At 43.5% G+C, this 16,488-nt stretch overlaps 2 protein-coding genes across 7 annotated transcripts in view; one reads left to right on the forward strand and one right to left on the reverse strand.

Annotated features, from left to right (window-relative positions):
- The window catches only part of bmp6 (bone morphogenetic protein 6), a 122,983-nt gene extending 109,172 nt beyond the window's left edge, over positions 1-13,811 (forward strand). For 2 of the 3 annotated variants that reach the window (XM_061804802.1, XM_061804803.1), the window contains 2 exons: positions 10,982-11,092; positions 11,161-13,811. In XM_061804802.1, coding sequence (XP_061660786.1) covers positions 10,982-11,092; positions 11,161-11,310 — 261 coding nt within the window. In that variant the 3' untranslated portion in view covers positions 11,311-13,811. The remainder of the gene's footprint in view (positions 1-10,981; positions 11,093-11,160) is intronic. The other variant, XM_061804805.1, reaches the window with a different exon arrangement.
- A 137-nt stretch (positions 13,812-13,948) lies between these two features.
- txndc5 (thioredoxin domain containing 5) overlaps positions 13,949-16,488 on the reverse strand; it is a 59,705-nt gene continuing 57,165 nt past the window's right edge. For all 4 annotated transcript variants that reach the window (XM_061804807.1, XM_061804806.1, XM_061804809.1 and 1 more), the window contains exons 9-10: positions 16,020-16,149; positions 13,949-14,761 (exon numbers count right to left, since the gene is read on the reverse strand). In XM_061804807.1, coding sequence (XP_061660791.1) covers positions 14,639-14,761; positions 16,020-16,149 — 253 coding nt within the window. In that variant the 3' untranslated portion in view covers positions 13,949-14,638. The remainder of the gene's footprint in view (positions 14,762-16,019; positions 16,150-16,488) is intronic.

Below are 16,488 nucleotides of genomic sequence, written 5' to 3' on the forward strand. Positions count from 1 at the left end.
AAGCCTTCAAAAGAAGGATCTGACTCATCTCAAATCTGAAAAACATCCGTTCGGCTACAATCTGTAGCAGCTTTTTCTCCATCTCTGGGAACTGCGCAACTCTCACACATCCCAGAACTATTCGATGTGCTTTTTGATGGATTATTTTCTCCTTCATCTACCTCCAAAATCTCACATTCGATTCAACCACTTTGAACTCCCGCACTGCTTTGCAGTTTCCCACTTCAGCAGCAGTGATGATGTCAGGTTTACGCAACCTCGGACATTTAAAGTATGATACGCAAGGAGGACAAAGGGGAATGTGTACAGTTACAGTCTCCTGTCTGTTCTGCCCACATCCCTATAAACCCTCTCTTTTATTTCCATAGGGTGGTCTGCAACATAATAATCACAGCAAACATGATAAAGTAATTGCAAGCAACCGTGACAAACAAAGCAAACGTGAGTCTTGGCACGTCTTCTACTGACACATCACCTAAAATGCTTTCACTGTCACTTTGCCAGATTTTCGTCGATAGGATCATTGTAATGTCTTTAGTTAAAAGCTTTATATATTTCACAAGATAAATGTTAGTTAAAAAGTTCAAAACGTGTTTATTTCATGATGTGATGTGTTAAAATGTTTTAAAAGGAAAAGCGTCAGAATGACACCACTTGACCAGTGAGGATCATTCTGTTTCTATGTGGAGTGAGTGCTCTGTTCTTTTGTAGAGGATCTTTAACGTAGCTTTGATGAACATTAAATCTGAGAACAACTCACAACTACGCTGAATGTGTTCTAAATGCTCGAAGCTTGGGAAACTTTCGTCTTTGTAAGTATTGTATGTTCATAGACATTCAAGCCGCCCCCTTTGATCGAATATGACTCAGTTCCGGATGACAAATCTGAGATCCCCTCACTTGAGATCACTCCGTATCACCCTCATCTTCTCCCAATTGCAGAAAAAATCCAACCTGTTGATCATCATGCTCCAATCCTCCTACTCCTGGGAAGGGACATCTCTGGGTTCATAAGCTGCGTGAACAGATAAAAGGCCCCAACAATGCTCCTTATGCCCAAAGACTGGACTTAGGTTGGGTTATAATGGGGGAGGTATGTTTGGGTAAAGCTCACAGAACAACAGAGGTTAATGTATACAAGACACACGTTAGATAACGGATGCACAACTTACTTCAAACCATGTCCAAACACCATTACAGTGAAAGAAGACTGGAGTGTCAGGCCTCAGCTAAACACACTAGCAGTTGAAAACATTGCAGACTCCACAGTCCACACGGACAAGGTAGGTCAGTCTGTGTTTGACAGAACAGAGTCAGATGACAAGGTAGAGTTGTCTATAGATGACACAACTTTTCTAATGCTTATGGATAGTGCAGTTAGTCAGAACAAGGAAAACAGTTGGGTTACTCCTTTACCCTTCTGCTGTCCAAGGAGGAGGCTCCCAAGTGCAGAGATCAGTCCTTAAAACACCTCAACTCACTGAAAAGACTTTGGAAAAGAAGCCAAAAATGAGCGAGCACTGACATCGAGTTAATGCGGAAAATGCTGGATAACGATCAAGCTGAGCATGTTCCCCCTCTGCCAGAAGGTATAGAACATTGGTATCTTCCAACATTCGGCGTATACCACCCACAGAAACCATTCACGCGGCGGGGAGTACTGTCAACCGTCAACAGTCTGTATGACCCCTTGGGTTTTACTGCTCCCGTTGTCATGGAAGGCAGGGCACAGACTGGGGTGCACCTCTTCCTCCAGAAAAAGATGTGGAAAGAGATGTGGGTCTCATGGAAAGACTTGTTAAAAGCGCTTGAAAATCTACAAATCAAAAGGTGCTACAGTCTAGGATCGCTAACTGCCATGGAAAGAAATGAGCTCTGTATTTTCTCTGAAGCATCTACTGTAGCTATAGGGGCAGTAGTGTACCTGGATTCCTTAGACAGTCAAGGTCAGTACCATGTAAGTTTTGTGATGGGGAAGTCCAAATTTGCACTGTCCCACGGCTAGAACTTCGTGCTGCCGTACTTGCAGTGGAGACATATGAGTTGGTCAGAGACGAGTTGGACATCAAAATTGACAATGTTACGTTTTGGACTGACAGTCGTATTGCGTCAGGGTACATACACAACTCTTCAAAAAGGTTCTACATGGATGTAGCCAACCGTGTCACACGCATTATGTTATCCACACAACCAGACCAATTGTGTTATGTGCCAACGGAGTTAAACCCAGTAGACCAGGCAACCAGGTTTATTCCAGCTGCGGAACTTAAAAACAGTAACTGGTTCACTGGCCCCAAATTTCTGTCTTCAGAAAAACTCCTTAATTCCCACAAAGACGAGCCATTCACACTCGTAGAACCCGAAAATTACAAAGAAATATGTTCAGAAATAAAAACGCTCACAACTGCAGTATCAGAGTCACATCTAGATGTAAAGCGCTATGGAAAATACTGAAGTTGGATGAGAGCATGCCAAACTAATTCATGTTGTTGCTTCTTTCAAGCAAAAGTCAAGCACAGTTTTGCTCCATCTGGAAACCTCTCGTCTGGACAGTTGTATGGAAAACAATGGAAAGATGTACAACAGCTAGCGGACACGTTTTGGAAGAGGTGGAAAGATGAACATTTGTCTACTCTGCAGAAACTCACAAAATGGACTGAAAATCAGACCAATATCGAAGAAGGAGATGTTGTCCTGTTAAAGGATGCTCAGACACACAGGAATGAATGGCCGATGGTGAAAAAGTTGAAAATTTGTTCATTTCTTGATGCGATGTGTTAAAATGTTTTAAAAGGAACTTGACTTGTGAGGATTATTCTGTTTCTATGCAGAGTGAGTGCTCCTTACCCTTGTAGAGGATCTTTGATGGTGAACATTAAGTCTGAGAACAACTCATAACTACACTGAATGTGTTCTAAATGTTTCAACCTTGGGAAACTTTCCTCTTTGTAAGTACTGTATGTTCACAGACATTAGGTTGAAGTCACAATATTTTATTTGAAAGCTCAGTGTAAATGAGTGATTGTTGTGTTTAGCATAAATAAGCGAGCTCTCTGTACTTTGCACAATGGCACACAGTGCACAGTGTAATGTATATTTTTCTGTATCTTTCAGTTACATTTGTTAATTCATTTACCACAAGAGACCTCCATAAAAGCAAGAAAAGAACGCCTTGTGTACGGCGTTTCTTTATAAGTTAGGGTTAGGGTTAGGGGTTGGTTGGCTGTCTAGCTTCACATAGTAACGCGTTGTGAGGACAGCACAATCATCTTTATGAGAAAAAACATTATACTCTGATTTTTTTTTTTTTTTTTTTTTTTGCATCGTCGTCGTAACAGCCGGATTTGGAAACAGATCAGGAATGTCACTTAGAAGACTGTCATCATCATGGTCATCATGATTTGTCCGCAGCAAAGGATATATCTGCGCCATGTTGTTCTCCATGGGTGAGATTGCTGTGGTAATTATTCTGTTTAGGAGAGAGCACAGACAGGGAATACAGCACATCCACACAGGGTCTAAATTACTGCGTAACAGCGATTGATATGAACATTGAGGACACAAGGCCTTTGTATTTTCCAAAGGCGTCTTTCTGTCTTCTAATACTGTTCTTCCTCCTGCGATTAAATCCTCAATATTTAACCTGTTCTTGGCGAATTTCGAGTTTCTTTTTACTCACTTTGGGCTCCTTTTCTCCCAGAAGCTTCAATAAAGCCACTGTATCTTTCTCACAAGTTTCCTTATCAAGAGAAGCGATCAATATATCTAGAAATTGGGTGATGTCGGCCTAAAGTTAACCCTTCAACGGCCTTTTTAAATCCTCGGTAGTCCAAGTCCTATAGACTAAAATAGTTGGGTCGGCACCGTCTCGTGTGTCTGGGTTGGACACTTGTATAATTGGAAAAATGTCTTCCTCCCTAGGAGGGAGTGGTATGGCCTGATATGGAATACTCTTCCAAAGGTTTTTGACCAAATCCAGTCCGTCCCATTTGATGTCATTATTCTCTGTGGTGTCATGTCATATTGTGGGGGAGGAAGCTGTGGGTAGAGAGGAGCATGTAAAGCAGGGTGAATACTTTTTACCTGGAAAGATCATGAGTAATATCATTTTAGTCTTTGTAAGTGAATGGCTGTATTCATTTGACTCATAATCGAACCCAGTGCTCTGTCTTAAAAGTCTCATGTGATACAAATAGGCAAATAGACATTTCTCTTGCATGACATCGCGCATTTAGTATCACTAACCCAACTCATAAAACATTACACACTTCATTCAGCAGGTCAGTGATACGTGATAAGTTGTTCTCCTGGAATGTAAAAAGCACTGATAATAATTCATTCAAACTCAGAGAAGATACTTCTCCTTCACTTGCCTTCGAACATACAGCCTTGTGTTTGCTGATATTGTCCACATTTAGTTGTATGTGCGCTCTTCCGCAAGCCTTAATCCATCGTTGACACTTCGTTAACTGTGTTTTAGACTTTGGAAAATGAATGAACTGGGCCCTTTGTAACCTGGCAGATATCTTTTATCAGAATTGCTCATTCCCCAAGCGCATCGGAGGACCATTTTCTTCGTAACATTAACTTTTCGAAGCTCACACTACTGACAACCAGCATTGCTTGTGGGACAATGTGGCAAGAGGGACATGTCAAGCCAGGGGGTAAGACAATGCGGCTATCTGATTGGCTATTCTTGTACGAGTGATTGACAGGTCGGAAAGGTCCATTGTCACTTCAACCCTTACAGGTAAAAAATTCTTGCCTTTGATTCCACAGTGACATTTTGTTTACAATCCTACGGTTTTATTTGAGAAAATACCTAGTGGTATTCTTCTCCTTCCACACAATTCTCTCACACACACGTAGGATAAGGTGTTTATGAATTTTTTGCAAAGTTAGTTACACGCAGGATTTAAATGCGCACAGGACTCGACTGTCCTAGTTCTCGTTTAATTTATAGGACTCCATCGTCCCGCATTTACTTGCTATTGACTAGTATTCACAACCCCTTCTCAAGCCATCACCTCATTGTGGTGGAGAGGTTTGTTTGTCCCGATGATCTGAGGAGCTAAGTTGTCTGGGGCATAACTCCCCTAGTAGGATCAATCATGGCAAAAAGGTCCAAGGTGAGGGACCAGACAAAATCTGACTCTAAAACCCCTATGACGTGTGCAAATGTTGGATCTTGGTTTCCCTTGCCCGAAAGGATAACATGGGTTCCCCTTCCCATGGGCTCACCACCTGTGAAAGGGGCCATAGGGGTTGGGTGCAATGTGAGCTGGGCGGTGGCCAAAGGCGAGCCAATCCCCGGCTACAGAAACAAGGTCTAGGGACATGGAATGTCACCTTTTTGGCAGGGAAGGAGCCTGGAGTTGGAGCGTGAGGTCGGGAAGATATAATCGGTCACCTCTTTGCACCGCTAGGTCTCTGGTATCACTCTTCTTGAGAGGGGTTGAACTCAGTTCCACTCTGGAGTTGCCTGTGATGAGAGACGCCGAGCAGGTGTGAGTATATTTATTGCCCCCCGGCTCGGGCCTGTACGTTGGGGTTTACCCCAGTGGATGAGAGTGTAACCTCCCTCCGCCTTCAGATAGGGGGATGGATCCCGACTGTTGTTTTTGCTGATGCCCCAAACAGCAGTTCAGAATACCCACCCTTTTTGAAGTCCTGAGGGGGAGTGCTGGAGAGCACTCCCTCTGGGGACTCCATCATTCTGCTGGGGAACTTCAATGCCCTAATGGATAATGACTGAGACCTGGAAGGATGTGATTGGGAAGAACTTTATCCCCGATCAGAACCCAAGTGGTGCTTGTTACTTGAATTCTGTGCTCATCACGGATTGTCCATAACAAACGCCGTGTTCAGGCATAAGGGTGTCCACATGTGCATGTAGCACCAGGACACCCTAGGTCGGAGTTCAATGATCGACTTTGTGGTCATGTTATTGGACTTGCAGCCGGATGTCTTGGACACTTGGGTGAAGAGAGGGGCAGAGCTGTCAACTGATAACCACCTGGTGCTGAGTTGGCTCTGATGGTGGGAGAAGATGCCGGTTTGATGTGGCAGGCCCAAACGTATTGTGAGGGTCTGCTGGAAATAGCTGGCAATTTCCCTGTCTCACTTTCTTGGGGAGGCGGGTGGCATTGAGTCCGAGTGGACAATGTTCCGCAACGCCATTCCTGTGGCGGACGACCAGAGTTGTGGCCATCAGGTAGTCAGTGCCTGTTGTTGTGGTGGCAACCCATGAACACGTTGGTGGACACCAACAGTGAGGGATGCTGCCAAGCTGAAGAAGGAGTCCTATCGGGCATTTTTGGCCTGCGGGACTCCCAAGGCAGGTGATAGGTACTGGCTGGCCAAACGGAATGCAGCTTTAGTGGTTACTGAGGCAAAAACCCAGGTGTGGGAGGAGTTTGGTGAGGCCATGGAGAACGACTTCAAGACTGCTTCAAGGAAATTCTGGTCCACCATCCGGCATCTTGGGAGGAGGAAGCAATGCACCGTCAACTCTGTCTATAGTGGGGATGGGCCACTGCTGACTTCAACTCGAGATGTTGTGAGTCCGTGGAGAGAATGCTTTAAAGACCTCCGCAATTCCACCAACACGCCTTCCCATGAGGATGCTGAGTCTGGGTTCTCTGAGGTGGGCTCTTCTATCTCCGGGTTGAGGTCACAGAGGTGGTTAAATAGCTCCTTGGTGGCAGGGCACCGGGGGTGGATGAGATTCGCTCAGAGTTCCTCAAGGCTATGGATTTTGTGGTGCTGTCCTGGTTGACACGCCTCTGCAACATCGTGTGGACATTGGGTATTGTGCCCCTGGATTGGCAGACTGGGGTGGTGGTCCCCCTTTTTAAGAAGGAGGACCAGAGGGTGTGTTCCAACTATAGGGGGATCACACAGCTCAGCCTCCCTGGTAAGATCTATTCAGGGGTGCTGGAGAGGAGGGTCCGTCAGGAAGTCGACTTTAAGATCCAGGAGGAGCAATGTGGTTATCGTACTGGCCGTGGAAATCTGGACCAGCTCTACATCCTCGGCAGGATCCTCAAGGGTGCATGGGAGCTCACCCAACCAGTCTATATGTGTTTTGTGGATTTGGAGAAGGCTTTCGACCGTGTCCATCAGTTTGGCCCGCATTGCTGACAATAAGTCAGACTCGTTTCCGTGAGAGTTGGACTCCGCCAAGGCTGCCCTTTGTCACCAATTTTGTTCATAACATTTATGAATAAAATTTCTAGGCGTAGCCAAGGCATAGAGGGTGTTCTGTTTGGTGGCCTCAGCATCGCATCTCTGCTCTTTGCAGATGTTGGGGTTCTGTTGGCTTCATCAAGCCCCAAATGTGAAGCGGCTGGGATGAGAATCAGAACTTCCAAATCTCAGACCATGGTCCTCAGTCGGAAAAGGGTTACGTGCCCTCTCCTGGTCGGTGATGAGATCCTGCCCCAAGTGGAGAAGTTCAAGTATCTTGGGGTCTTGTTCACAGTGAGAGAAGAATAGAGTGGGAAATCGACAGGTGGATAGGTGCAGCATTTGCAGTGATGCAGACTTTGTATCAGTCTCTTGTGGTGAAGGGGGAGCTAAGTCGAAACGCTAATCTCTCAATTTATCAGCCGCTCTGGGTTCCTCCCCTCACCTCTGGGCACGAGCTGTGGGTTGTGACTGAAAGAACAAGATCCCAGATACAAGTGGCCGAAATGAGTTCCCTCCATTAGGGGTAGAGACCCCCTTAACCTGACCCGGAAAAGCGGTAGAAAATAGATGGATGGATGGATAGTATTCACAAGGTTTGACGTGTCTCCACTACGTTTAATGACACCGTATTATTTAGTCTTTTGAACCGGTTCTCTTTTTGAACAAAATTAAACTTACCCTGTTGTCTTCCCTCCGTCGGAATCTCATCAACCGTTGGATCCCAGCCGGCATGCTGTAGACCAGTCCCGGAAAAAGTCTATAGACCCAGTAGTAGTCTGCCGTGGCTACGGTCTTTCTGGTATTCAACATACCTGCTGGAATCCTCAGGTGTCTTGGGATCTGGCTTGAAGGACCAAGTTAATGTCAGGTTTCCGCAACCTCGGACATTTAAAGTACGATACAAGAACCTTTGCTCGTGAGTAGAATGTAGTGGATGTGTAATGTTACAATCTCCTGCCCGTTCTGCTCACATCCCTATGAACTCTCTCTTTTATTTCCTTCTGGTGGTCTGCAATGTAATAAGCAACAAACGTGATAAACAAAGCAACCGTAAGCATCCATGACAAACAAAGCAAACATTGAGTCTTGGCACATCTTCTACTGACGAGTGTAGTGCGCAGATTGTTCCTGTCGCACCTTGGTGACGTCTTCTCTTCTACTGACACTGCTTGGCATGCAATATGCCTTTCTTTGTTGCATCATATTGTTTGAGCATATTTAGCATAGCATTAAAAGAAAAACAAGAGAGCAAATACAAGATAACTTTATGTACAATTAATCAAATGAATCCAACAGGTGAGACTTTTCTTTTAAAAGCGGCTGCATAACTAGCCGTCGTAATCGACAATTTTTGTCACAGTTTAAGCTCAGACAAACTCATGGGCAGCCGTTTCTGAAGTTTGGTGGAGCAGCAAAAAATACACTAACGCTAATGATCATAAAATGGCAAACTCCCGCGTGCAGGTCAGGAATCTCAGGTTGGCAGCACACATTACCGTAATACAGAAATGTGTAACATAAGACATTGAAAATCATTGCAATGTAATCACCCAGTCGTAAATTGTAAATTATACAAAATTACCGTTGGTAGGAAAAAGCAGTGCAATAGACCACTTTTTCTTACCTTGTTTTAACATTTTAGCCCAACATACAGTCAATGCCAGACTTTTACATCATCTTCTTTTTTTCCTTTTGGCTTGTCCACTTTGGGGTCTCCGCAGTGTGTCATCTTTTTCCATCTTAGCTTATCTCCTGCGTTTTCCTCTTTAACACCACCTGCCCTCATATATTCCCTCTCAACATTCATCAACCTTCTCTTTGGTATTCCTCTCACTCTTTTGCCTGGCAGATCCATCCTCAGCATCTTTCTACCAATATACGCACTCTCTCGCCTCTGGACATGTCTAAACCATCCAAGTATGCTGTCTCAAATCTTGTCTTCAAACTATCAAACTTTGGATGCCCCTCTAATGACCTAATTTCTAATCCTATCTAACCTCCTCACTCCTACGAGAACCTCAACATGTTATTTTCTGCCACCTCCGGTTCTGCTTCATGCTGTTTCTTCAGAGCCACCGTCTCTAATCCATACATCATGGCCGACCTCACCACTGTTTTATAAACTTTGCCCTTCATCCTAGCGGAGTCTCTTCTGTCACATAGAACACCAGACACCTTCCGCCAACTGTTCCAACCCACTTGGACCAGTTTCTTTACTTCCTTACCACAGTCACCTTTGCTCTGGATTTGTGACCCCAAGTATTTGAAGTCGTCCACATTCACTATCTCTTCTCCCTGGAGCCTCACTCTTCCCCCACAACCCCTCACATTCACACAAATATATTCCGTTTTACTTCTGCTAATCTTCATTCCTCTCCTTTCCACTGCATGCCTTCATCTTTCTAATTGTTCCTCCACCTGCTTCCTGCTTCCACTGGAGATGACAATATCATCTGGGAACATCATGGTCCAGGGTAATTCCAGTTTAACCTCATCTGTCAGCCTATCCATTACCACAGCAAACGGGAAGGGGCTCAGAGATGACCCATGATGTAGTCTCACCTCCACCTTATATGATTCTGTTACACCTACGACACACCTCACCACTGTTCTGCTGCCCTCATAAATTTCTTGTACTATTCTAACGTAGTTCTCTGCCACACCAGACTTAAGCAAGCAGGAACTCTACATACACTGTTTGCATACACAAGTTTACATATACTGTGCAAAAACACATTCCATTTTTTGTTGATCAACCCCAGAACAAAAGCTAAAGACCTTGTGAAAATGCTCAATGAAGCAGGTAAGAATCTCATTGTCCACACTGAAACGAGTCCTGCACAGACATGGGCTGAAAGGCCACTCACCGAGAATGAAGCCATTACTCCGAAAGAAAGATTTTTTAAAAAGCCATGTTGCATTGCAGAAAGACACCAAGACAAAGATCTTAACTTCTGGAGATGTGGTCTGATGAAACTAAACTGCCGCTGTTTGTCCATAATAAGCCTTACATCTGGAGGAAAAAGGGGGAAGCTTATTGACCGAAGACCACCATACCAACTATGAAGCAAGAAGGTGGCAGCATTAGGTTGTGGGGCAGTCTTGGAGCAGCCAGAACTGGAACTCTTTATAAAATAGATGACATCATGAAGAAAGAACATTAGATAGAGATATAAAGGCAACATCTCAAGACATCAGCCAGGAAGTTAAAACATGGGCCCAAAGTGGGTTTTCCAAATGGATAATGACCCAAAGCAAGCAAATGGTTAAAAGTGGCTTGAGGAGAAAAAGGTCAATGTCTTGGAATGGCTATCACAAAGACCTGATCTGAATCCCAATGAAACTTCATGGGCAGATATGAAAAGGTATGTGCAAGCACGGCAACCAACAAACCTAACTCAGTTATAGCAGTTCGGTCAAGAGGAATGGGCCAGAATTCCAGCAAAATGCTGTCAGACGCTTTTGGAAGGTTACCTAAAATGTTTAACCCAAGTCATTTCATCTCACAGTCACTTCAAGTAAGGAAATGTATTTAAACTTTTGAGCTCAAAGAAAATAATATAAAATTCTCTACAAAATGATCTCTCATTATTGAGGGTTTTAACAAAATGTAATAATTTTGCTCATCCTGACTGACCTGAGACAGGAGCTGTTTAGTCTGATTTGACTTCAGACAGTGAGACAAAAAATGAAATGTATTTTTGCACAGTGTAATTAAATTTCTGGGTTCAACTGTAATTCACCCAATTCACCCAAATGGCATTTTTACGGAAACATTGCTATGTCTTAGGACTGGATCATTGCTCCTGAAGGTTACGCCGCCAACTTTTGTGATGGAGAGTGCTCCTTCCCCCTCAACGCCCATATGAATGCCACCAACCACGCCATCGTGCAGACTCTGGTACAACCCACATACTAATGTCAGTCGTTGTTTTATGTATAAAGCATGATAAACCGGTCTTCTTTCAGGTGCACTTGATGAATCCTGAGAATGTCCCAAAGCCCTGCTGCGCCCCCACCAAGCTCCACGCCATCTCTGTGCTGTACTTTGATGACAACTCCAACGTCATTTTAAAGAAGTACAAGAACATGGTGGTGCGAGCCTGCGGCTGCCATTGACAGCCTCCCCTGGAGAGGAGGGGACTATGGTGGTCATTTTGGCCATCGATGCAGTGCCTATGACCTGCACGGGATGTTCAGTATTGCACATGGTTACAGTAATCCATGTGATGTCCAAGCATTACTCGGAAAATCAGACAAGGATTTTACGGGACAATTTCACAGAAGCCTCCGGCAAAGATGCTCCAAGTGATTCTGACTGGACCTACTCCAGCAATGAGTGGGCAAAACTGAACTGTGATGAGACCAGTCAGACTGCTGTTTTCATGCCCCTCTCATTCCTGTTGAATCACCCTCTAATGGCAGGTTTTCACAAGACATTATGGAAATCGTTGGGCCAGGCCCATTTCATCTTATTACACAGAGTGGAATTTATCAGACTCAATCTGGATTAATGGCCAATGTTCTCCCAGTGACTGTAAAATTCTCATCAGTTCTTATGACTTCAAGTCACAGGAATATAATTTTTTTTTAAATTACATGTTGTCATTGATATAGATAGTAGTATTGTAAACTAGACACACCACAGAAAAGAGTCATGTGAACAACCTCGCCAAGTTTGAATAATAATAAAAATAAATAAATAAATAAATCAAGTATACAATACGAGATCTCATAACCATGGAAAAAATTCTGTGGACTCAGATGCTTTGGACATGTCTGCTGACTGGCTAAAAGCAAGCCCCAACTGTCAATCAAATAGCACACATCTTTCTTATACCTTCATATCCCTGCATCAGCTGCAAAAACAAGTTTAAAGCCTCAAGTGCTGGAATATATCTAACTGTGGTATATTTTTGTCATAGGTTTTCAACAGTCAAAAATGTACATGAGCTTTATTATATACAACAGTGAATGTGTAATACATATACCTAATTTAAGTTCATCTGTACCTGTGACAAAAACCAAGGCAGCAAGTCACTGAAATGGACCCATGGAGTCAGTGACCAGGATGTGCACTGATCAATGCAATTCATTCATCCTTTCTTACAGTTGCTCGCCTCTACCATGACAAATGTCCTGTATATTCGCGGTTCATTAAATATATATTAGTGTTTTGTATGTGATTCAAACCTAATACAGGTCACAGTTTTCCCATTGCACTTGCTATACAGTAAATGAGCTTTCGCCATGGTGCACTTCTATTAACTTCAACCACGTCACCGGGTATGCAGTGGGCATTATTATGTTGCCATTACACAGGTTAAAAACTTCTGCAATGATGCTGTTACACTTTTTAGATAGTGGTGGGAAAGGTGTATGCTGCCAAAAAATCTGAAAGGGTGAAAAAAAAATGTAACAATGTCATTACAATTGAGCACTATAGTTCACTCTTTGCACATTTTCATCAGTTACTGTATGTCCAAACATGCAAACTGTCTTTAGAAAGAAATGATTTAACCGGTCTTTCTTGAGGTCACATGACATAGAATAGTCAACTTCTGTGTTAAACTATGGCAATGGTAATATGTAGTCAAAACCTGTCTTTTTTGTTTTTTCTTCACCCTGATTTATTTGCTTCTCAAATTATACTTCCACTCCCAAAAATAAAAAAGACAGAACCTAAGTGTGCACAGCCAATTTTAGCAGGGCCTTCCTCTAAATAAACCCCAACAGTGTCAATATTTGTGTGTTCAACATGATGCATGTTGCGGGTAGAGATGTTTTGGCCCAAACAAGTTAAGAATAAGGCCTTATCCGCTGAACACACCTTCTTCTGTCGTTATGTTCCTGACAGCCTGTCAAGAAACTGTGCAAAAACCTCATTCAAGCAGTTAAGTGTGTGTGTGTGAAAATATTTTATATAACATTTTATATATATTATATTTTCTGTATCATGTCGGCACAGTCAAGCGTTGGCCTCACAGTTCTGAGGACCGGGGTTCAAATTCCAGCCTCCCCGTGTGAAGTTTGCATGTTCTCCTCGTGCCTGCGTGAGTTTCCTCCCACATCCCCAGATCCCTAGTGACTGTGAGTGGAACCGTTGTCTGTCTCCAGTTGCCCTGCGATTGGCTGGCAACCAGTTCAGGCTGTACCCAGCCTCTTGCCCATTGACAGCTGGGATAGACTCCAGCACTCCCGTGACCCTTGTGAGGTTAAGCAGCTCAGAAAATGGATGGATGTGTGTGTGTATATTTGCATTTTAATATGCAAATCTAATAGCAATACTAAGAATCTCAATGCCTTATGTGCCTAGCCAATCATCAAACACAAAATATACCTCTTGGAAGCTGCTGTTTACATTTGTGATCATGTTCTTGAGTAAATACTTGTATATTCGCTGTTTATTTATTGCACTTTGTTTAAAAAAATGAATTACACCCTATGAGAAATGTGGAAAACCAACCTTTTTTTTGTATTTCTTTATTATGAAATCTCATGTTACAAGTTGCCATTAGTGTTTTTTTTTTGTACAAATCCATGGGGTGAGTGCAACCCATGACTGCATAACAAAAAAACAAAAGTGTCACTGGAGTTTCTTAGACCATGTGCTTTCAATAAAGATTTACTGGCAAAAAACTGCTTGATGTGTACCTGTATTGCATTGTCACATGACTTGTGTCAAAGAGCAACATGTGTATCACATCTCATTTACTGTACACTTTACACAATAATATAAAGAAACAGTTTCAGTTGATTTTAGTATATGGAGCAAAAATAATGGTTTTATTGATTAATGGGTTATTTAACTTCTTCTTGGGTATGTTTTAAGAAACTAAGTCAATGACTTGACTCCAGTGAGTCACAGAAAACACTTCTTTCACAAGTACAAACAACGAAAACAACCGTATGCCCTCCATATTTTTGAGTCTGTTTTAAAAGGGTCCATCAATCTTTGTAAAGGGCTTTGCCTTTTGAGGATATTTCAAGTACCATTCAGGTTTACGGATAATCCAAAGCAGCAGTAACTAAAACTCTTTAATAATGGAGATATTATGGGGCACCAAAGAGGAGCTGAACTGGATTCCAATGTCTTGGTGTCAGACTCCTTTGAGGGGCTCCCAACCTCAGTGAGCTTTGTCCCTGAGAGTTAGGTCACACTGAAAAGTAAATTAATGGCTTGCATTTGAACAACAGATCCCATGTATAACAAAATAAGATACAGTTGCTACAATTATGTTAGATAACAACTGAGACTCCCCCACTCCATCAGAAACTTTAGTAGAGGCCTTGAAAGAACCAAGAAGGAGAAATTCACATACCCAAACACCCAGAATTGTTCTGTCAACATAAGGAAATGGAGAGTGAAGTTTGGTTCGTGCAGGACACATGCCGCTGGTAGGTACCACAGTTGCAGTGTAGGCGGCAAAGCCGCTGATGCGGGTCCTCACAGCTCATTTCTCACCTGCTTCAAGACAAAACGGTGCAGGCTCTCCAGATCGAGAGGGCCATTATACTCAGTGCTCTGCTTCCCAACACGGAAGATCATCAGGGTGGGGTAACCTTGCACCTGAGGAGGGCCAACGCCAAGGAACAGGCTATAAAATCGGTTGACTCAAGTGTGAATTTTGAATGTTCATGTGGCACTTTGTTAAATGTTAAAGGTCAGGTGTCATGAATGGATGACTTTTAGTATGTTATTAATGAAAAAATGGCAGTCGGTAAGGACCCATCCGTTTTTTCACCACAAAACATGATTTTGATGTATATGGCTTTTTGCAACTCCTGCCATGAAAATCCTCTCGAGGGATTTGTTTTCGACAAGAAGCAAGAAGTGACGTTGGAGGCAGTGGGGCGCTCAGGCGGACTCGTTTCTTTCTATTAGTTTTACCTGCGCGAAGATAGCTTGCTGTTCCTTCGTCTTAGCCAAAATGGCGGCTCATTGCATTGGTGGATATTGCTCGAACACTCGGGAGGATGGATTCACTCTTCATACTTTTCCAAAAGATCCGATTCGTAGCATCAGAAGGCTTCCGTGTATCAGCTGCTGAAGGACGGCCTCCGCAGGCCTTGTGAATCGCCACCGGCCTTGTCGGTAAGGCTGAGCCGGCCACCGGCTTGTCGCGCAGTCCATCTCTGTCGCGGAAGTGGATCGGACAGGGAGGCAGTTTGGCCACGGCGTCATCGTCGCCCGCGGGCAGCATTGTTTTTATCACTTACGCGCGGAGGTGGATCGGACGGGGAGGTGGTTTGGCCGTGATCCGCATATAATTTAAATATGGCTCGAAACAATAGGGTAATATTGCCCACTTCACTAGGGTTAGTTAGTTAGTTCTCTTCTTCGACAAGAGCTTCCGTGTTTGAAGGGGCGTGTCCCATAGTAAGGGCCACAGCGTGTTTTCAGTGGCGAATGTCAGGGGTGACATCACAGACAATAGATACAGCCAATATGGCGACCACTTGGATGTCAAATGACACTTCCGCAACTTTATGCATGGATGACGTGCTCTTCGCTCATATTTATTTTTTCGTATAGACATTGAAGTGAATATTATGTGTATTTTTCATTTCAATATCAATTTTGGAATGTTTATAGGGATGACACTTGACCTTTAAACACTATGTTAAAATGGCAAACGAATCTAGATTGCTATCCCAGTTTCCAGACCTCATTTGCAAATAGATTAAACAGAATTAAGCATTTACAGCTGCATTAAAGGTGCAAGTGTGGTGAGCATTTTCACATCGTAACAATGTGACTATTGCTTTATGTATTCAGATTGTCAGGAGCCTGTCCAGTGTCAACACATCTGTACATGCAGACTTACAGAGTACTTGTTGCAGAGGGTGCGCTCCACTGTGCAGTCCACTTTGGCAATTTTGACATCGGTCATAGCAGGAAAGTCCTTGATGGAAAGATCCTCCCACACTGGAGCCAGATGTTTACAGTGGCCACACCTGCACTGGACCACATTTGGTTATATCTGGGGTGTCCAAGTTTGACCTGCTGACCACATGCAACCCACTCCCTTCTTCACTCTGGCACACTGAGCATTTACGTCATGGAAAGTGCTGTAATATTTGTTGTGTTAATTTATCGTCCTACACCCCCAAAACATGTATTAATTGGGGACTCTAAATTGCCCCTAGGTGTGATTGTGAGTGCGACTGTTGTCTGTCTCCATGTGGATTGCGATTAACTGGCATCCAGTTCAGGATGTACCCGCCTTCTGCTTGATGGCAGGTGGGATAGGCTCCAGCACTCCCGCAACCCTTGTGAGGATAACTTGTGAGGAA

This window comes from Syngnathoides biaculeatus, chromosome 19 (assembly GCF_019802595.1).
Source record: "Syngnathoides biaculeatus isolate LvHL_M chromosome 19, ASM1980259v1, whole genome shotgun sequence".
In the NCBI taxonomy this organism is placed as follows: Eukaryota; Metazoa; Chordata; class Actinopteri; order Syngnathiformes; family Syngnathidae; genus Syngnathoides; species Syngnathoides biaculeatus.